This window comes from Corvus moneduloides, chromosome 12 (genome assembly GCF_009650955.1).
Source record: "Corvus moneduloides isolate bCorMon1 chromosome 12, bCorMon1.pri, whole genome shotgun sequence".
Classification (NCBI taxonomy): Eukaryota; Metazoa; Chordata; class Aves; order Passeriformes; family Corvidae; genus Corvus; species Corvus moneduloides.
The window spans coordinates 13,764,797-13,787,534 of NC_045487.1; the positions used below are offsets into that span (position 1 = coordinate 13,764,797).

A 22,738-nucleotide genomic window follows, 5' to 3' on the forward strand; every position below is an offset into this window, starting at 1 on the left:
AACAGGAACAGTTTGCATGGATTTTCATTCCAGAGTTGTATAAGAGTAAGTGGTTACTGGCATTTTCATTCCTTTGCAGTTCTAAAGTTCAGACCAAGGTCAGCAAACCTGAGGCTTACCAATAACTGAGGTGCTAATTGACTAAGAGCAAGAGAGAAGGAGAAAGTAGTGGTAAGAATTAAAGTGAGTTACACTTTAAATCGTAAGCAATTGCAAAACCAAAACCAGAGCTACTGTCAAAGAAACTGCCAGTGCTCCTGGAGTAATGTGTAGGTTCTGTATGTAAAGGATTGTTTCCTTTCAATAGCATTTACAGTTTATAGACAAGAATTATATTCTGTATTTGGATGGCAAGAGATACATCCATTTCTAATATTATTGTTAAAACCCACTAGAAACAGAGATCTTCTTACTCATGTTATCACTGAGCCATGGCCAGCTGCAGGCAACGCTTAACAAAAGAGCAAGTGGAATCTATTGCAGCTGCTAACTCCTCGGGCAATAATGCAGTAAAAAACCCGAGGCCACGGATTGTTTGAAGGAGTGGCTCAGCCACTGTTCTGTGCTGCTGAACTGTCCCCACCTTGCTGGAGTCAGGGCAGTGCTGCAGCCAGCACTGGACTGCTCCAGGACAAACACTCCGCAGGCTGGGCCCACGCCCGAGCAACTGGGGCTGTCCTCTGGATCGGCATCCCTGTCCCCCTGCTTGCAAAGATAAATGTGTTACAGCAAGGGGAGCAGCAGGACCACTGGCTTTGCCCTCTAACAGCACCTGCCTTTGACATCAGCATGGCAATAAATCAGTCACAGCTGAGCTGCAGCTCCTCACTATCAGTTTAATTAGGAAATCGTTTAAAGACCTGTTCTAGAACTTTAGTATGTTTTGTGCTGCTAAAAGAGGCACTTCTGTGATTCAAGGTGGTTGCAATAGCAGGTCAAAGGTTGCCCTTAAAGTCAGAAGGAGTCTCTTTGCATGTCACTTAAAGTATTTTTATTTACGGGGTTTTTTTACAAGCATTTGCTTTTTATTATTTTCACCAAAATAAAGCATAGAGCATATAGTGTTTTCACACATTTAGGAAATAAATAAGTATATCTTGAATTCTTTAATGCCATGATACCATATGTAATACAAAGTTATTTCTTCATTGATTTTAATTTTAAATACAGCGTATTTGCCCTTTTTTTAAAAACAAGGTTTGATTGTGTTACCATACATTTCCCTTGTTAACTTATAGATGTTTAAATAACAACTGGGAAAATACAGTGATGTGTATTGCTAGAGATAAAAAATTGCTCTATTAGGATGAAACCTGTATATCAAGTTATCAACTGATAAATTTAAAAAACCCAACACATTAAATGAATGCTGTCACTTGAACTGATAAAGAAAACCTTAAGAGAATAACAAATACTTCCCCTCCAATTTGTTTGTAGAATAATAAGAAAATAATCCAGTTTTTGTATTTCTACATTGATTGGTATGCATGTTAATTTATCTTCTACTTGTTTGCAACTATAAATGAATAGAGGTATAAAGACAAAATCTCATAATGCCATTCCCTTGAATTTACCAGCTACAGTAAATGCATAATTTCATAAATACATTCCCATTCAACTTAAACACTACAGGACTAACTTCATGTGCTCAGTTTCATGCTGCATAGTTGAGAAAGGAAAAAATCTGGTGGCACTTGGTATCTTTAATGGCACTTCTTTCAGCAAAGGGTAGGATGCGTTTGTGTCACTAGCCAGGGCTACCCCTCAAAACAGTACCCTAAGTATACTTGAAAAATACATAGAACACTAAGTAAAACAGCAATTCCTGTGTTGTGTGCCAAGCTTTAGCTAATGGTACAAGGATCATCGTTGGTTGATTTCATTTCCCCTTCCAGCAGCAAAGTGATCACAGCCTTGCTCAAGTAGCTGCACGTTCCCTTTTTTCCAAGTGGGTGGGTGTTGTAGAATGCAGTCATGTCACTCTGCAGAGAGGGAAAGGAGGCTGCCATTAGTGTGAATGTGGAAAGCAGCCAAACCCAGAGAAACAAGAACAAAATCAAATATGTTAAAAATGCAAATGTGTTTTTTGGACTCTAAAACTAGAGAAAAATTCTGCTCAATTTTCAGAATTCTCCCATATGTACTTACCTGCATCTACTTTCCCACTGAGTTTTCCAGGACTGCACAGATACCACCTTCTTAACATTTTTTAAAATGTCATAGCTGACAGAGAACAACTGCTCTCCTAAAACATGCAGCTGGGTGATGCCTGTGTGGTAGAATGGTGAGCCAGGGCCTTGGGTGTACACGAGGTGTAAACTGACTGAAGATTTATTCAGAAGGAAAAAATCCAAGATCCAAACCACAGGTAGCACATGAAGTCATTCATTAATCAGATCACCAAAATAGGTGTCCTTCACTGAACACCTGTTTTTCACAGTTAGTGACATTAAAACACCTGCTTACTCTCAAATTATGTACTAGCTGCTCTAAAAAAGGTTCAATGCTTTAATTCAGGAAATTGATTACTTTTATTAAATCAAGGGCAGAGATTGTATGGAGAAAATACAAGACTTCTGTAGCTTTAGGGTGTGTCTAAACTTACTAGAATAAATAATTTTGATATTTATTACATGTTAACAGGGAATTAACAAAGTTCAGAATATTTGCAAGTCAGTTAATAGAAGACCATAGTTCAGACAACTGAGGAATTTTTAGCAGTGTTAGGAAACCTTGAGACAGAACACCCTAAGAACAATCCCAGACAGGGTTACAGTTAACTGCCAGCAGAATCCATCTGGGAATAGGGGAGAGTCAGGTGCCAGAAAATTTTAATGCAAGGAGCTGAATTTCCAACAACAATCTTAAATACTATTCACAACTCTAAACTGGGGGCTCTTTCTAAGAGATAAAAAGGCATTATTCTAAGTAGGTCTGGGCTTGGAGAAAAAAAATTCATCACTTCAATAGAGGCTAGGGCAGCACCAGTAAAAACTGGGGCTTGCATGGAACTTTCCTTTCTGTTTCTAGCCATTGGGGATTTGCAGCTTGTCACAGAAGTCAGTAGGAAATTCCAGATGCTGCGTGGAGCTGGCACTTGAGAGCCATTTGTGCAGCTGATGGGTGGTTTTGCTACGGCCACAGAGTCACTACCCTCCAACATGGACCAAAAGGATCATAATTTCAAGAAAATTGTGTTCTTTTCTAAACAAAGGTATTTTGAAATTGACACATTGCTGGGGCTGGGTATTTGGCTTGCTTTCAAATTGTAGTACAAAAAATGAGTGGTAAAAAAAGTGAACATTGAAACATTTGAAAGAGTTCTTTAGCAGCACATCCTTCCTCATCTTTTAAAGGAGCTAAATTCAGCAAGAGGAAGGGCTGGTGCATGTCAATGAATGAATCAATAGATTCTTCAGAGCTAGCACAGATGACTTCAAATATATTGTGCACAATAAAATGCCAGCTGGAGTGAGGAAGATCATCCTCAGTAGATCTGGGACTTGGCCCACTGCTTTACTCCTATCTTCTCCTTCAACCAGTCCAATAAACCTGGCTTTATTACAGAATTTCAGAGCTTTGAGGCACCAAAACTTGCAGTGAGAATATTTAGAGATCTTTAAAGCATAAAACCTATAATTCTAGTCAAGTAAATATTAAAAGCCTTTATTCCTTTATTTGAATTTTAACCAAAAGTTTGCCAGATCATGAATGCAACTCTAGCAGAAAAATCAGTAACTAAGAACAGTTCTGTATTGCAAGTTCTTACTTGAATACTGTCAGTATGACTCCTTTGGTTATTAAAGTTTTCTTAGTCTCTGTGTACATAAGATCTTCAGTTCACACTTCCTTGCTGAGCTTTACTTTTTTTCTTTTATTTTGTTATTTTTAACTCTTCTCAGTTCTAGTGTCCTTCCTAATGAATTCTTCCCCCTTTGAGGATAACTCTTCCAGCTTTACTGAGACTCTACTGCAGAGCCATGGAACACTGAGTATTCTCCTTACCGTAACATTTTGAATTTACAACTCAGCAGTAAAGTGCACCTCTTTCATCTCTGCTTAGAGGCTCTTTGCAGACCTAGGCAGCACTTGGATATATTAATTTCTTGTTTGTGTTCCATTCTGAACTTCTATCAATTGCTTTTTACTCTGAACTGCATGGAATTAACACTTAGAACTAACTTCAATAAGAATGGTAAATTCTGTAACAGCAATATTTCACTCACTTGATTTTCAGCTCCCTTTGGACTGCTGTGATCTTTCTGAAAGTCATGAAATGCTTCTTGCACCACTTTGTCCAAGTCCACTTTGTCCTGGAACTCTAGTTCAGGATTTCTCTCCAGAATAACAGATATAACCATCAGCAACTAGAAGGCAGAAAAAGATTGTAAGACTTTAAATTTCATTTTTTAGAATTCAGGTTACATAATAGCACTGCTAGTAATTGCATATGCCTCTTTGAAGCAGGAAGCCATTTAATAATGGCACAGGTAATAGTGCACAGATAATAGAATTCTGACTTTGATAAAAGAATCACTGGAAAAGCAGGCTTTTATAAAGGTTACAATTGCTGGTGACTGCCTATGTAAGGGCATAGTGTAAATGATTGACATTAACATCTAACTTGGCTGGGAGCCAGGGAAGTTATTTTCCATTTTCTTCAGTTCACTGTGTGGCTGCACAAATGCTGGTGCTCGGTGGAGAGAGTGAAAGGCAGCAAACACTGAACCTCAGCAGTTGGTCTTCTGAGGCATAATCACAGATGGTAAAATTCTGTTATGACAAAGTTTATAAAAACCAAAGACAACAGTGAGCAGTAAAGCCTCTGTTCATCAGAATTTACATTCCTTATATCTAAAATGGCTTTAAAATAGGAAGGTGAACATGATGAGTGTCCTGTTGTAGTATCTACAGGTAGGCAGTGGAGTTTGCTCTGGCCACCTTGGGCTTGGTAATTTGGTTATCTTTCAGCAAAAACGGGGGCTGTTCCTGCAACCAGCCTGACCATGAGCTGTTAGCCAGAATTGAGAAGGGTTTGATGTTCCTGGGGAGGAGCACTCACAAGCACCAGGGACACGGACTTGGGGACTAACAATGAATGCTGCAATGAATAGACAGCACAGATGCCAGCAACGGTGCAGCTGCTCCTGATCTGTTCTAAAAGCAAACATTATATGCAGTGGTGGGGAAGGATTTAAACAGCCTCTTGCTTTACTGTTAGGATGAGGAACACAAGGAAACGGGAAGGTGGCTGATTCAGTAGTGTAAAGCTACTTACACCAGCTACTAGACAGCTAAAAGCTACTAGACAGCCTCAGCAAAAAGGGAAAGAAGAACCCTTCAGAAGGCAAACTGGTTATTTTAGAGCAGTTTTCCTTAGATCTAGAAAATTGTTAGGAAAAGGCTAAGGACTTGAAGGAAAGCTACTTCAGAATTATTAGATTTTTACCTTCTCTGACCTAATTATATTGGTACTGTCATTAATATTTGCCAAAGGGGAAGAACATCACAAACTTGCTCTATTCTGAACATGTAACAGGAACCTGGTTACTCATAAGCAATCGATGGAGAAACCACTGAAGCGAGTGTTTATATGGACAATGCTATTTCTTCAAATACATGAATCTGTTTTTTTGTTTTAGGCTGTAACATGCTAAGGCACATTATAAAATGTCATTAATTATTGGCCACAGACCTCTACGATGATCTGCCTGTATTGTGGCTGGTCGATGTTTTGCAGCATATCTTCAACTAGGAGGGAAAAATTCATTTCATACATCGTCATATCCGATAAGGTTGGTTGCTGAAAAACAAGTAATACTTTTATTCAAAGACCACATGCATTAAATCAAAACCACCCTGCAGCAGAGCCTACTTGCCTGTTGAACAGATAATACTCAACTAAGAAATAATAACTGCTGTAGGATCAAAAAGGGAGCATATTTCAGAGTCCATGACTTGGAAAGAATCTTCTACACTTACGGTTTTATAAATGTGGTTTAAGAGAAATAGTTTGCTTTTATTCTATTCTAATTGTATTTTACTCCAAATAAAAAAGAAAACTTGAAAATACATTTTTTTCCCCCACTTAACAAGTTACTCTAAGTAAAAATAACCATTAATGATAAAACATTTCACCATTATTGTCAGGTGGAACAGCAATACCTGAGACTCTGTGCTGGTTTACCTGGGGCAAGAATCTCCCTGCCACGATTAAGCCATTGGGGGTTCTCTCCAGGATCTGCCACACACGATCGTAGAAGCCGGCGGGAGTTCTGTTCAGGGAGCCATCCAGCTGCCTCCTGTTCAGCCAGCTCCTGTGGGCACACAGGGACAGCCTCAGCAAACCTGGCACTGCAAAGCCCTGGCCTGGGAGCAGGCAGGTGAGCAGTGACCCCAAAGCCATCTCCTGCTGCACTCACAGCACAGGTTGTGCTCCCTGCTGAGGTGCACCCTAAAGCAAACACAAGGGCTCAGCATGCAGAGATCACCATGGCACCCTTGGGGGTGTCTGTGCTTTATGGAACTGCAGAAAAACCAGCAACTGTGAAATCCATCCAGTGCAGGTCAGTAATGGTAACAGATCAAACTCATCGGGTCTAACCATATTAGAAAAATGCATTTCAGCAGAATTGTTGAAGGCAGGGGTTGTTCCTGATGGTCTGTAGAAAACAAGTGGCCTGCAAATTTAGAAAATTCAACAGAATGCTTTTGTTAAACTAAGGCTTTGAACAAACTGAGTTATATTCTTCATGAATCACAAATCCTGTTTGCCTTCAGAAGCATACTGTCCCCAACCTTTTTCTTTTTTACTTAAAACTATGAAGTCTGGAATTTAATTTTCATGGTTTTTTCTTCTCAGTGTTACTATAGGAATGGGGCTTTAGCCAAAATGTTTAAGACACCAGCAATGGAACTTGACAAAGTGGCATCCATGGGTATGATTTAATTGGTGGATTCACAAGACAGATTTAACTTTTGTGTGGCAGTCCTGCATGTATTTGACAGAGAAGACTTCCTGAAGTTACTTAGTCCTTACTTGCTTTTTGAATTTTAAGTAGAAAAATAAACACACACATTATTTTTTAGAAAAACTACAATTAAATTACTGCTTTGCAACATGCCTTTCTATATTTCTAAGACCTGGTTCTGGTAGGCTGCTTGAAAAGAAAAAAAAAAAAAGAAAAAAAAAAAAAGAAAGAAAAAAAGGAAATTCCCAGATCAACTTTAACAATATTGCTTTGCAGAACTTTTGTAGCCTAGCTCAAATTAATTCAGCACTAATAAGTTTGGAATTTTAGTTTTTGCTCCATTTGTATTGGTAGATTAACATGACACGTTTAGAATAAAATCACTTGTTTGCAAAATTACCTGTTCCTGCAGCCACCAGTGTGCTTGATGAAATTACTAAAATACCTTGCATTAAAAAACCCTTACTCTTAAATACTGGAGAGAAATTGTGAGAATTCCTTCTGAGATACAGCCAGTAAAGAGAACACTAATTCTGACAACTCCATGCATGGTTTCACACTTAAGTTTCTTAGTGTGTCTTGGTTTGGCTTTTTCTGTTGGGTTTTTTTTTTAAAAAAAAAAAGGAAAAAAGTTATCACTAAGTGGTGTGTTTTCTGAACAAGTTTGATCTCTAGGTAATTGGGATACACTTTGTCAGAACAAAGGAGATGTTTAAAGTTAATACGATAAAGCCAGGGTTGACCCAACATACAGTGGGGCTTTTTTTCTGTATAACTGTACTGGATAAACATGACAAGTTAAGGAAAAGTGTCTCATAAATCACTTCTCAGTTATATGCTCAACTACCAAAAAGTTGTGTCTACTATGACAGTTTCATCCTATTGTCTGCACAGCTCTGTCCCTGGATTAGGACAAGAAAACTTCCATAAAAGCAAAAAGTCAGGTGGTGTGATAAAATAACAAGTTGTTTTCTTAATACAAAAAAATATGTGTTTGAAGATGACAAAATGCTCTGACCCATCTACATTAATAGAGTAAGGAAGAGAGTCCTGCAAACTGAATAAGTAAAGTGAGTTTTATAACTGTTTGGACCATTAAAAGAACAATGCTCCATTTAAAAAGGGTTACTTGCAATCTTGTGACCTACATAAATAGATTAAAAAGTGTAATCTGTAGAGTCTTGTGCTTGCAAAAATTTTACCCTCTGTGAAAACCTGGAGAGAGGTGAGTTGTGGAGAGACTGTTAGGGAGGTAAATAGACCATTAGCCCTTGCTGTATGACAAATTAACTGGCAGTGAGATATGGTATCACATTAGCAGAGATTTTTCTTCCTAAAAAAAAAAGAAAATCACAAGAGTAGGAAAAGAAAAAAAAAAAAATATTTTGTACTTCCTGGCAGGAAGAGAACTTTTAAAAACAAGTCACTAATGGGCAAGGAAAAATGAGTTAGTAATACTGTACAGGAAGAAGTTAGAAAAGAAGTCAAAAGATTGAAAGTTTTGAAGGATATGCTGGCGAGCTTTTGTACTCAGATAACCCAAAAAAGAATCCTCATCCTCAGAAAATCAACCCAAGTGCCCTTCAGTGACCTATCCATCACGTGTTACAGGAATCAAAAGCAGCAGCAGCTGTGGCAACTCAGGTAAGATCTCTGATGAAGGATGGTGCCTGAATTGCTTACTGAGATTGACCAAACTGTTTCCTAAAGAGCATTAATATTTAATGGAAAATGCTGCAGAGGGGTTGTTCTGCTATGGTTTTACAGGACAATGTCAGCACCAACACGAGCAGAGACAGCAACTAAACAGCAAGCACTGATAAGCACAAACAAGAATCTGAAAAGCATCTGGGAGATACAGACCAGAGCCAGTGGGGCTGAGAGATGAGGCACCAATTTAAGGAGGTTGTTTCTCAGGGATTATAGATTGGGGAAAAACACAGGTGTGTTTTGAATGAAGCAGGAGCATAAGCAGCAGAATGTGTGGTGTAATTCCTCTTTGTTGAGAGAAAAGACCCATCATCCATTCAGTCAAGGACTATGGAAATTACCAGCAATATCATGTGCCAAAGTTGAACTTAACTTGAAGTAAAACCAAGAGGAAGAGTTTTAACTTCACTCTTATCCATACAGTTAAATGGAAATATTGCAATTTTAACTTTTGTCTTGCATACTTTGTATCACAATGAATGTTCTTTTTGGCAGCTGGTTACAGCTCAGAGAAAAGATTCCAAGTTTCAGGCAGTACCACTATCTTCTAAGAATTCTAGAGAACATCTGCTCTTATTCATATAATAACCTAGAAGAAAGAGGGCGCTGAACAGCAGACAAACTGTTCTTACAAGTTACTTAAGTAGAGGTATTGGGTAATTTTTGGCTCCTTTCCCCACATCAAAGAGTGTAATGGTTCACATTATAGCAGACAGATCTCTTCTCTGTGGCAGTAAAGAGACTTCCACATAGATAGAGCTGAAAAGGGAATATGCAATAGAAAAGAAACAATTCTAGGACCTGGCCCCATGTGAAAGAATGAAAAAGTGCATTTTTTGCTACCATCCCTTGAATAATTACATAACTGACTACAGATGCGTGGTGATTTCAGGTGCACACAAAGTAGTTCAGGAATGAAATGTACTTGAACAGAAGTTTCTGAATAAAAACAGGAGCCACAACCCCACAGCTCATTACCTGCCTGGCTGCTGAGGCTGAAGAATATCCAGCAGAAGCTGCTTCACCTCACTGGGGGACATCTGGTACAAGTCCTTGGCTGGCATATCCCCAGCACGGATTTTGAGTTCATACTGCATAGCATGGATAATCCATCTACATAAGGGGAGGAATATATTTATTCATTAAATACAAAGTTTCCAAATAGGAAAAATTAGTCTAATAAAACAGCTCATAAGAATTCCACACAATCCTGCCATTTGGCTGTCAGGACATGCATAAAATATCAGACAAATATTCTCCTACTCTTCCTGTTTGATTGGAACATGATACAAGCTGAAAGGGATAATGCACAGATTTTAAGAAATGTGTTGTGAAGCATGTTTTCCATAGAGAAAATTGATTGGACTACATTCCCTATATCCCATGTTCATTAAGACAAACATTTACCTGCCTTTTGATGTTAAAATTCCTGCTCAGAATTATGCTCTGACAATATATGCATTTTGCTGATGAGTTTTAAAAAGCCATAAAATTTACAATATTTTACATTTAAAAAGACTTCAGGGCTTATGTCTACTTTTAGCCTTTGAAATTCCTTTTTGCAGTCTATCACGCTTTGTTTTTCTGCTTCTTTTTTAAAGAAAATTTGATTCAATAAAAATATAGCAACAGTGAAGATTTTTAGCTTTAGGTATCAAAGAGGCAGAACTTGGCAAAGTGGTGAAGGGAAATGCCGAGTTTTATTGTGCACATTATGTAAAACCAGTGCTCCAGCCTCTGATGCAGTATCAAAGATGAAATAACGTACAGATACACCTGAAGCCAGATAAGCACAGAGCTCAGCCTCTTACCCTCTACACTGGTTCAGTTCAAGTAGGCATTACCAACAAAAGGCAATGTAACTGTTTTTTCTTCAAATAGTCCATAACACCTGATCAAGGCTTGGTTACGTCAGAGCCTTTCTGTGTTTATCTGAAAATGCAGTGTATTCTTAAGAGATTTAGGCTGTCATCTCTATAGCCACATTCTGTGGTCATTTTACTATTTAGCCAACAAGGTGCAGAATGTTTTTGCTTATATAAGCAAGTTATTTCTTCTCTAAGGAATTCTTAGTAACTACACAGAATTTGGACATGTCTGGCCAGCTGATTCAGTGTTGGTTAACATTTGAGGTTTCAAATGCATTGGACGTGCAAGATACCAGGGATTGTTAAGCAATATGGGCCCATCACATTATGCAGAACATAGTACTTTCATTTATTTTAGCGGGTGAATAGAGTCCTTCTCTTGTTACTAAGATTAACAACACAACTGGCTCAGGAATTCTTTCCCCACTCATGACTCAAATGTGTCTGAGTCCCTTGCTGGTATTTTCCCTTTGCAGTGGCCTACAAGCCACACCAAAGTCAAGACCGGACCTTCTGCTGAGCTCTTCACTGATAAGAGGTGAATTCAAGTCAGTTGGCTGGGAGTTTTTACAGTAATAGGGCTGTCAGAAACTTGATCTATTTCAGCATGAAACCCTGAAAACAAATCAATAACAAGACACTAAATCAAATCATTATCAAACTGGAACGGCTTTTCTGTGAGAAGGTTAATTTTGCTCACTGGAGTGGGTGATAACACTGAAATAAAGGAAATTGAATCTCTAGCATTAACCTTGGGAGAAAAAAAAAAACCTGCGAAAAGGATTAGCTACAGAGAATAAGGAAGGGGAGGAAAGAGGAGTAACGTGGATCTGTAGAGAGGACAGAAAAGCATTTAAGTGCAAAAGGATAGATGTACTTCCAGTTAAACGTAATATAGGCAATTTTTGGTTTTATGATGACTGGAATGTACTGCTAAAGAAGATATATGAATCTTGTGTGCTAGAAAAAAGGCTGCTGGTATCTACCTCCAGTGCTGAAATGTTACACGTTTATGGAAAAAAATATGGAAGATGAAAGACTTAAGTTCTGATTCTAAAGCATGCTCACTGATTCTGTAAATCTCAGTCAGTAGCACCTGGCCTCTTCAAAGAAGTGCTTATTCAAATGCATTTCTCCTCCTAAATGTGAAAAATTAATTAACTTCTGTGGGTAGCAAAGTAAATGCAGATACCATGGAATGTGACAACATTCCAGCACAGCGTCGTTGTAGGTCACCTTGCCAAAGAACTAAATAGAACAGGTGGGAGCTAAATGATGTTTTAACCTCGATTCAAGTTTGTGGTTCTCTGAAGTCTGTACATTGCCCTGCAATACCAGCAGTAATAAAGAAGAGCAGATACTTTACTGACCCAATGCGTATCTTCAGCATTCCACTGAACAGTTCTGGGGAATTTGAGATGATCCAGCCAATATGGATGACAAGTTCCTGCTGCACCACAGCTTCTCTTTCATCTTGTAATTGGCATTTTTCATAGATGATGTTCTTAATCACTGCTGGTGATAAGGGGTTAGAAATAACTGCTTCCTCCTGGCCAAAAGCTCCCAGTGTCACCTGTGGTACAGTGAAAACAGTTCAGAAAATAGGGACAGGAACAAAAGCTCTGCAAAGCAATTCAGAAACTAAACTGCATCAACTCTGCCTTGCTTGTTAACAATTTCACAATACAAGGGTAATTTTACGCCAATGGCTGATGCTTGTTAATACTATTAATTGGATGCTATTGAAGTAATAAACTTCACTAACAACCGCAGTGAATATGGAACATACTTTTCCAAATTAAAATACCAAGTACAAGACCATTGCTTTGGTTATAATCAGGACTGTACATTAGGTTTAGACAGTTATATAATTTCATACATTTTAGATGTGGAGCTCAATTAAAATTCAGAATTAAATTTATATTTTGTTTTCCTATTCCTACTAGCATGCTAAAAGTTACAGCCTTGATTTTAATAAAATGTATTGCTGGTTCTGGATTGTTTAATGACAAAAAAAGGAATTTTGTTAAAATTCTGGTTTGTTTTCAATCTACTGTCAGTAAGACAGTTTTTCTGCTCTAATAAAGATCATTGTTATTAAGTGATCAAGGAAGGGAAGCGAGGTTAAAAACTTGCAAATAGCCTCAAATTATGCTGCATGCAGGTGTAGTTTCTTCTACCACGGAGTAGCACTAGAAGCCCAAACCCAGACCTCAGTCTGGAGTAAGACAACAACATTACACATAAGCAAGTATACACATACATATATTTAATACAAAAATACAGAAATATTCAATTAGTATTATTTGGAAGCAGCTATTCGTGAACTTAATTAAAATTATTATGCTCAGGAAGAAAAATAATGTCCTCCTTAGGAAAGGAAAAAACACTGATGATCAAACTTTCTTTAAAACAGAAAACTCTGAAAGACCTTTTGCTCAGCTGCCACCCACAGGTTGTCTTATGCTCAATCATACAGAGATTTGCATTGAAGAGGTCTTTCAAAAGATGCCTTATTACTTCACTCCCTCTACTTTTGTGAAATAAGAAGGCATATAGATAAAATCACAGAAAGGTTTGAGTGGGAGGGGACCTTAAAGATCATCTCATTCCAACGTTCCTGGCTCCAAACCCCATTTAACCTGGCCTTGAACACTCCCAAGGATGGGGCAGCCACAGATTCTCTGGGAACCTGCACCAGGCCCTCACCACCCTCACAGGGAAGAACTTCTTCCTAAGATCTACTCTAAACCTACCCTATCTCATTTTAAAGCAATTCCCCTTTGTCCTGTCTCTACATGCCCTTGTCAAAAGTCCCTCTCCAGCTCTACTGGAGCCCCTTTAGGCATTTGAAGGGGTTCTGAGGTCTCACCAGAGACCTTAAACCCAAGGAGTTACATAAATCATGGCCTCTTCCCCTCTTCCCTAAAACCTGAACTGTCTTTTCAGTCTTATCCTGTCATTAATTAAAATTATTATTCAATTCCAAATACAATTATTAAACATATCTCTATTTTCTCTGGATTTTTCTTCTTTGGTAAGGTTTTTTTTTTAGCCATTGGGTACTTTTAAAAGAAGCATCAGAGGCCTTCAAAATGAACAAGCCATTTGTTTAGTTTCTGTTATCATTCCTTAATACATTTCTGAGGAGCAAAGACTTACCTGCTTGCCCTGAACTAAAACATTAGTAATAGATGGTGCAAGGCTGTCCACTAGTTTACCTAAAAGACTTGCTGCGAAGCGCACAACAGACCTGAGGGCAGAAAACAGAGCAATCCCACTACATATCACATGCTAGTTTAATGAATTCAGATATCAATTTGAAGTCTGCAACAGCAGAGATCTCAAAATTAACTCAGTGAATACATACATTATTTACAAAGTGGAATTCAGATCAGATTTTATGCAATCTTCTGTAGATTTTCATTTTTTAGTTTAGATACAGGTTAATGGATCAAAAATATATTTAGATAGAACTCATTAAACTACCAGTTCCATAAAAAGCTTCTTGTTCTCTTCTCGACATCATCTTGAACAAAGACAGGTAAGAAATCCCAGCTCCTCTTTTATGACATTTTCATCATTTTGCAAGATAACTTTGGTAATTTTTAAATCTATTTAAGGAAGAGTCAGGAAGATTTTGCAAGAGAAAGTACAACACATAACACCAAGGCTTTGCTGTGTGTTCCATGCTGAGGTAATACTTTGCATGTATGGCATGAAAAGAAGAGACTTGTGTCACCTGCTAGGTTAAAAACAAGCTGTAACTTCTAAGAACCACATTTTTGCATATATGCAGTTGATAGTCAGAGATAAGAATATATTTAATAACAATTTATTGACAAAATACAAACCTAACAGACCTGTAATTAAGCTTTTCTAGCACAGATTTTGAGGCTACTAAAAACCATTTATCTGCAGAGATGAGGAACAAGCTGTAATACTGTACGGTGTTAGTAAAAAACTCAAACATTTGATGTTGATTCCTGTGAAAACTGCTACACACTTCTTAAGATCAAGAGCAAAGCATTTCAAAAATGCATTAGCTGATACTATCAAAATGCAAAGAAGCAAAAAAAAAAATAATCTCACAGAGCTGCACTTCAGATTTCTGGGCACTTTACCTGTTTCCCATGTACCAGTAAAGTAGTAATATGTGGGGTTATAGAAGAAGAAAATTTCTGTGCAAATGCAGCACTGTAGCGCAACACCAACCTATATGTGTGTCACATGGCAATCATGGAAGAGAAATGAAAAATAGTTTACATATTTTGTTTCGAAAAATACTTCTGATTTTTATTATTTACAAAAAATACCACCAAGGTATTTTGGTTCTACCTCATTATTGGCAAAGGCCCATTTAACTGTACAAAGAGACAAAAATGAAAAACAGCTTTTATATTTACTGACCTGTTACAAATAGTTACAGAGTGAGAGAACAGAGTTCAGGACAGGCTTGACTTTGATAAAAAGAAATTAAACTTCTACTGAGCTTCAGGGCAAAGAAATTAATAAATAACATGTAAATATCAATCTGCTTGCTGAAACCTTTTAAAGTTATTGTGTCAAAGTCAGGCTCAAAGCAAATTACTTCAGGGCAATAAATCTGAGTTAGTGCATCAGCTTAAGTGATTTATATCTGATCACCAGCCATCCTACATAAAGCTATTGACAATATTTTATCATGCCCTGTAAGAAATAAGAGTATTAACATTCTACTCACATTCTTTTAATTTAATGAGGCCTGTGTATTGGCAATAGCACTCAGTGCAAAACCAGCCTATTGCTTTCGTATTTTAAAAGAAAACAGTAAGAAACTGCTTCTTAATTTTTTAAAGTCTATTAAACCAGACCTGCAGCTGCCATGCACCAATACAATTGTCAGGAAAGCTGTCATTTTCCCTCCTTTAAGTGTGAGAGAATTCAGCCTTACTTTCTATAAACACATTAGGAAAACAAAATTGGTGTAAGCCAGAAGGAACACGATATTTGTATACAAACCAGAGCTTTCTGCTGCCAGCTCGTCTGTAGATTCTTTCTATATGCTCAGCAACAGTACCTAAAGGCATTTAACAGAAAAAAGAAAAACAAAACACAAGCAAAAAAAGATGCACAGTTTTAATTTAACAGTAATAAGGCAAGTTTGATGAGACCAGTTAATTCTGAATCTGCTTGAGTAAAGCACTTATCTATTATGCTCAACATCTAAAATTCAGATGCAATCAAGTCCTCTGTCTCCCAGTATATGTTGTAATTCAAAAAGCCAAACCAGATTTCGGCTAAATTTGCTGCTCTTGCTATAGAGACACCTATAATATCACCTATTCCTACAATATATTGGGGAAGATTAATCCATATACAGATTTGGCCTATAAAGGTACACCCCATCATAAGGTGCATCCTCAAACTGCAGAACCCAGGGTTCTGCAGGTTCTGGTTTTAGATTTATGTTTTATTGATTGTTTGATTATTTAATGTCAGTCTCAGTAGTCTCCATGCAGGGAATGCAGGGAACTCTTTGTCTTAATGACTCAGAGCATTTAATACAGGGTGCATATTAAAAAGGTTACCATCACCGACTGTTTCATATGGGATGGCACAAAAAGGTCTGTACAAGTTATCTCTGAATACTCAGAGGCACAACAGCACTTTCGTTGGATCTAATTGGTTTCAACAGTTTTTAAGTTCATCATCATGATCCAATGGTTGTAGGTGGTAATGCTGCTTGCTTACAGAGGTTAGGGAATCTGCCTTGAGGTGTTTCTAGAGTAAGGAACACAATATACAAAGGACTGAAGAAAGCTCCTGAGGCTCCCAAAGCCTCACAACACTCCAGGTAACTGGTGGAAAAGGCCACTTCAGAGGCTACATGGGCCTAATGTGCAGATTCCAGCCGTGACTTGCACCAATGCACTGGGTTATCAGCCTTATGTGGCTTTCCACTCCTTTGTGCAGTTTTGGGCACCACAACAGAAGGAAAATAAAAAGACATTAGAAAGTATCCAAAGGAGACACAGGAAGATTGTGAAGGATCTAGCAGAGAAGCCACGTGAGGAGTGGCTGAGGTCACTTGGCTTGTTGAGCCCAGAGAAGAGGAGACTGAGGAGAGACCTCATTGTGGTCTGCAACATCTTCTAAAGGGACAGCAGAGGGGCAGGAACAGGTCTTCTCACTCTGGTGACCAGTGACAGGCCTCGAGGAAATGGCTGGAGCTGAGTCAGGGCAGGCTGTTTGCATAGCAGGAAAAGGTTTTTCACCCAGAAGGGGTTGGGCACTGAACAGGCTCCCCAGGGCAGTGGGCACAGCATCAAGCTTGTCTGAGCTCAAGAAGCATTTGGACAATGCTCTCAGGCACACGGGGGGATTGTTGGGCTGTCCCGTGAAGGACCAGGAGCTGATTCTGATGATCCTTGTGGGTCCCTTCCAACTCAGGATATCCTATGGATTCTATGACATTTTTAACATAGCAATACGGATGTAATGTATGTTTATGTCAAAATGACAACTTTTCTCCACATGAACCAGCCATCTCACATGAAAATTAAGAAGCAGGGCTCTGTAACAGGAGGTGGGAAGTCCTACTGCTTAATTAATAAGTCCTCTTTTTCTGAGGAGTATTCATATATACAAAGGCAGCTAAAAAGCAGTCTTTGGAAAAAAAGATAAAACACCAAACTTTCCAGCACAAAATCCTAAAGCCTCAGTAGCCTTTTCAGAATTATATTACAGGAACTTAGACCCTGTGCTTTAAAACAAAGCCATAATACAAAACAGTTTCACAGATACATTGAATTGAAGTCAGATTACATCAAAGCAGAATAAAAATTCGGTATAAAGCCTCATATAGTTCAGACTGTTACAGACATATAGACTTACGTTTTGGTTTTCTTTGTAAGGTCAAATCCTCTATTTCTTTTTAATCTATGCATTCAAAATTACAACCAGATACAGCACTGGCCTACAAACAATCTAAAAGAGTTCATATATCCAGCAGCTCATTCCCCACCACACCATCAATTTGCATGTCCTATTTAACACAGAAATTGCTTTAAATGGCACAGAAAACAGCTACACAACTGCTGGCATGCACAGCTATTATTCATGTTCATTGCAACTCAGCACACAGCTGCTTCCTCAATGCTCAGAACAGTCAAATGGAAGAAGTTCTTACCTTCCTTGGTGATAAAATTCGGCCCTTCCCTTTTAAGCAATATACTTGAGAGTAACGCTTGACTTGCCATGCAATTGCAGTCCTTAAATAAAAAACAGCAACAACAGAACCACAAATAGCCTTCAGATTTTCACTGAAGCAAAACCAGAACAGCTATTAAAAATTTCAGGTGAAACCAAAGGGCCTTTTTTCTTTTCAATTTAAGGAAAAGTCTACGTATTTTATTTTCAAGGGGATTTCACAACTCTTCCATACCCTATGTATGCTGTATCCTTGTCACTGCTGCTTGCAGAGGCTTCTCTGTGGATCATATTAAGTTGTAATAATTTAACCTGGGAAAAGTTTCCTGGTTTTTCATTCTCAGGTCCTGTCACTTACAGCAGAAATGCTTGTAATGAAATAGGGAACCAAGCAGAATACTTGTGTATCAAACACTAGATCCAGAACAGTTACTGGTAGTTTTCCTCTAGATGCAGGAAAAATGCCAGATTGCAACTATCCCTTGATGCCATTGAGAAGTTCCCAGTCCATCCAAGTGAATACCCACTGCTCAAGTCTTTTGAACTACAGTTTGTCAATAAAATATCTATTCTTAAGACACATGACAAGTGGATGCCCTCCTAGATGGTCACTAGCACCAAGGATGATTGGGGCAGCTGGGAGAATTGAGAGCCAACAGCTACACGTGAAGGGCCAGGAAGTTCTGTGATAAGATAAAGAGGAAGATTCCCTGAGTATGAAGGGGAACTTCAGACATTTTATGTTATTAGCTGTGCCACAACACTGATCTTGCTGATCTAAGTAGGCTGCTGGTAAAAAGAGTATCAGCACAGAATTTCTTATTTCATGAGAATGAAGTTACACTGTACTTTTATCAAGTTTTCTTACGTTAAGTTTCTGCAGGATCTCATACGTTGACTTGTTTTTCCAGTCATTAATATTTACATCTGGTTGCTGCTCAAGTTCAGAAGCATTGGGAGTACTAGACTGTCTCTTAACTTTTGAATGTTTTGGAAGATCCAGCTCCTCCAAACTCTTAAATACAGGAGCCCTGAAAAATAAGTATTTAATTTCTTCATAGTTCAGAAAATTTTAATTATCAAATAAGTCATCACTACTATTTACACATAGCCTTACTCTTCTGTTTCAGTGATTCTTAGGAAGTCAAGCTGTTCAACAACTGCTCCAGATATTAATGTCTGAAATGAAAAATTGAAAACAAATTTTAAAGTATGTACATAACTATACAGCTATCTTTTCATCTCACTATGTTGCTGGTGGTTTCCACTGAGAAAGTAGTTTTTTTATCTACAGTTCCAAATATTTTTACACTTTCAGAATATCTTCCCTCTTTCATGAGGAAAAAGACAGCTTAAGACAGCAGAAGTCTCTTGGGGCTGCTGTCTCCTTTTTGGTCATGTTCTGTTGTTCTTTTGCCCTGGCCAGCTTCATCGAGCAATGCCCAACCCCCAAAATCCAAGTCTGATGAAAACACTTGAGATGGAGGATGTGCATTCCTCAGAGTCCTGTACAGTCCCCATGTTCTGGATCCCAATGCTCATTATTCCAGGGATGGCTGAAGGCCAGGCAGTTTTCTTGTCATTTTCACTGATGTTTCAGGCAAACACTACAAAGAACATTCCTACACTCTATTCATTCCCTAATCCAAGCAGGCCTGGCCTAAGTTTGCACATCAAATGCATCTTACAAATACTTCCATCTCAAAAGATTACACACCTGAAACGCAGTGTTGCATTTATCTGATGTAGTCATTACAATTCACTCACTCTGCATTTATACGAATTCCCTATTTATCTACTGCCAGAGGAAATGTATTGTACTACAGCATTCTTAAGACTGCTTTTGATGGTTCTCATTAGCTAAATACAACTGAGTGTGTTTTGTGAACTTTTATATTCCATTTTCATTGTACATGAGTTGCAGTAAAACATTGATCTGTTACGCTCTGAGATGACAGAATATAAAAACCCTGCTTTGCTTTTATTACTGGTGCCATTCATTCTTTGCCTTGCCTATCTGCTTGAACACATGATGACAATGAAGGTAAAAATCAGAAAAGAGCCACAAATCTTCTGAGCATAAAAAATCTTAAATCGGATTTGGTACATTTTACAGGAAAAAAAGAGTATTCACCCAATTAGAGAGACAGATTCTCTCTGGGCATGTTTAACATGTGCACCTAAAGGAAGGAGCTGAATACAACTGACAAAGATCAATATATATTTTGTTGGAATAAATGAATTATTCAAGAAAACGCCATGAATTAGACATGTCCCTTGTTCTTTTCCCCAAATCCTCCCCTATAATGAAACAAGACTGTTAATAAAATGTGACAACTGTGCAGTAAGACAGAGATTCCAGTTCAGCTGCTGGAGCAAGCACACAGTATCCCAGCAGGAAAGGCACCCACCACCATCTCCACTGGCCTTCAAGCCAAACAAAGATTTGTTTGTAGTTTTCCCATGTGCTCTTTTTAATGGCTAACAAATAAAGCAAAGACCAGTGGCTGTCAACATCTTAAACCCTTTAAAACTCCTCCTTAATTATTATATTAGAAAAAAGATCTTTCCAGAAGGTCAGTGAATATGGAAGGGAAAGTTTATTCCCTGATGGCTGTCCAGTGTAGTGCTTAAAATAAGGACACAGATAGATGGAAAAATGTCTGATAAATCTTTCTTGCAAGGCAAGAAGGTCATTGCAGTTAAATTTAAAAAACAAACAAACAAACCAACCAACCAAACCACAACAACAACCCTGCAGCCAAATGAAAGGTTTTCCATGGGCAGTAATGGCATTTGCTATAGGAAGACTTAGTTGTACCAGGAGAGACTACACGACCTATGTGTGATCAGCAGAAATACATAAATACTTAAAGATTCCAAGGATATCTTAAACCACCATAGCTAGGAGCATTTCCTTTACAAATGACCCAGCTCTTCTACAAATTAACGATTTTCTAGGGAACAAGAAGTCATTACTCTGTCTTTAGTCTTCTCTCTTAAAAAAAACCCCAATAGTTCAATAGGTGTAAACTAAGATTAACTAGCACATAGGACTATGTAAAATCAGCACCTGTCTTGGTAATTTTCACATTTTAATGAAGGAATGTTCCTGCTTTGAGATTCATCCAAACAGCAAAGATGTTCAAACTAGATCTTAGTTCTTGTAAGAATTTTAATATATGTGAAGCACCTTTTTTTCCCGTCCGTGATTACCTACTCAAAAGAAATCCCTTAGTGCTTGACACCGTGGCTTTATCCTTTGGTAGTCATTTCACAAGACTGCCTAACAAAAAACACCGTTTTCCCTTCTGAAAATCCTCTGTGAAGATTATGACTTTCAAAAGACTCATCAAAAGGAATTAAAATAAACCCATGTTTCTGTTGATACAAAAAAAATAGTACCAAATGTCTCGAGTCTTGACTCCTTAGTTTTATGAACTAAATAAAATCCTTGGAAGTCACATAAACCCCAAAAATAGCAAGAATACATGTACCAGTACCAGAAGGTAAGAACACAAAAGTCAGGAGAAACATCTTACCTGTACTCTGTCAACATGAACCTTCACTCCTCCAACAATTCCCTTTCTAAAGGCTGCCAGCATATCTAATATGGGACTGAATCTGCTCCCTCTGAAATTTGAAACAGAATTCCATTAATCTTGCAGTTGGGTAAATCCCACACAGCAAATCCTGCTCTTCTCTCTCCCTACCTTATGTTGTCTTCCCTGATCAGTACCACGAACAGGGGCCGGCCGTGCATTTTCCAGTACTGCTTAATGAACTGCAGGGCGTTCTGGGCAGGAAAGCATGTCAGTCACAAAAAATCCCAAACAACACAACAAGCACAACCTACCAGAACACACAGTACAAGACAGTAAAAGACTGATAGCCCTGAGAACACCAACAGGTTAAAAACACCTTAGCTACTAAAGCACCAACAGGTTTCTGCGACAGGTACAAGCTGCGGTCAAGCCCTGCTATTTCCTAAGTGTTCTGAAAATAGTCCTAAGCAAATGTATGGATCAGGGAGCAAACCAGGAGACAGTGCAGTGCTCTGAACTACAGGCAACGACCTAGAAAGGGTGTGAGGGGATCCAAGGCTTGAATGCCAGGGCATGGAATCACCAGGTCCACCTTCCGTGCACTGACATCGCTGCTCCAGCCCAGGGCACGTGGCAGGTGAGCTCTGCACTACTGCTGACCTTACAGGGAAGGGGGAGAGGTTTTACTATTTGTGCAAAATCAAGTAGTGTTTCCTCCAGGTAAGGCTTTCATATTTCCTGTAAACACCAGTCTTGTTCGTTTTTTCAGCCAAGAACGTTTGTTCTCCCAAAGAAACAAATGATAATTTGCTTGCTGCCCTAAAGTACTCCCAATCACTTTGGGGGCAGTTTTTTTGTCACACAGAGATACTCACTAGAACTCACACTGGGCTGACAGGATATTTGTCTCAATACACTTTCTAGCAGCAAGTTTTTGTATGACAATAATACACACTGTACTGCATTCCTCCGTCAGTCTTCTGTTTTATCAGACTGCACAGTTTATTCTTCTACAGACTGTTTTTGTCAGTTATTCAGATGAGAAGTTACAAATACCTTAATGTCATCAATCAACATCATAACGTCCTGAGACATGTAGAAATCACTGAGATCAAAAATGATCGAGTAGCAAACTACAGTCTTCCCTAGTATTCGATAAATCTGTTGAGAGAGAAAACTTCCATTTATCTTCTCTTTAAAACATTCATAAGGGCCAAATACAAGGACTTGAAAGTCAGATACATGCATAAAATAACACTACATGTCAATTCTAGTTAAAATCATACGGAGACTAAATGTTTATCTAAATACATAGCAATAACAAGAATATAAACTTTTCTTGCAACAACCTTTGATGTCCCAAGGCAGCCTATGGGTCTGTCCGGTCTTCCAGATAATCCCAGTTTCTCATTGACTCCCAAATGGAAGTAAGCCTGTGAGAAAGAACCATGAA

The 22,738-nt window shown here is 38.4% G+C and overlaps 1 protein-coding gene across 7 annotated transcripts in view; it reads right to left on the minus strand.

Moving 5' to 3' along the window:
- Nucleotides 1-968: 968 nt before the first annotated feature.
- PHKB (phosphorylase kinase regulatory subunit beta) overlaps nucleotides 969-22,738 on the minus strand; it is a 70,209-nt gene continuing 48,439 nt past the window's right edge. For 6 of the 7 annotated variants that reach the window (XM_032121919.1, XM_032121918.1, XM_032121915.1 and 3 more), the window contains 15 exons: nucleotides 22,635-22,718; nucleotides 22,342-22,446; nucleotides 21,454-21,536; nucleotides 21,283-21,373; nucleotides 18,858-18,919; nucleotides 18,609-18,771; nucleotides 17,721-17,802; nucleotides 15,551-15,608; nucleotides 13,712-13,802; nucleotides 11,920-12,122; nucleotides 9,660-9,794; nucleotides 6,188-6,317; nucleotides 5,696-5,803; nucleotides 4,227-4,367; nucleotides 969-1,982 (listed from right to left, as the gene is read on the minus strand). In XM_032121919.1, the coding sequence (XP_031977810.1) occupies nucleotides 1,845-1,982; nucleotides 4,227-4,367; nucleotides 5,696-5,803; nucleotides 6,188-6,317; nucleotides 9,660-9,794; nucleotides 11,920-12,122; nucleotides 13,712-13,802; nucleotides 15,551-15,608; nucleotides 17,721-17,802; nucleotides 18,609-18,771; nucleotides 18,858-18,919; nucleotides 21,283-21,373; nucleotides 21,454-21,536; nucleotides 22,342-22,446; nucleotides 22,635-22,718 (1,674 nt within the window). In that variant the 3' untranslated portion in view covers nucleotides 969-1,844. Of the gene's footprint in view, nucleotides 1,983-4,226; nucleotides 4,368-5,695; nucleotides 5,804-6,187; nucleotides 6,318-9,659; nucleotides 9,795-11,919; nucleotides 12,123-13,711; nucleotides 13,803-14,673; nucleotides 14,765-15,550; nucleotides 15,609-17,720; nucleotides 17,803-18,608; nucleotides 18,772-18,857; nucleotides 18,920-21,282; nucleotides 21,374-21,453; nucleotides 21,537-22,341; nucleotides 22,447-22,634; nucleotides 22,719-22,738 lie in introns of all 7 variants that reach the window. The other variant, XM_032121916.1, reaches the window with a different exon arrangement.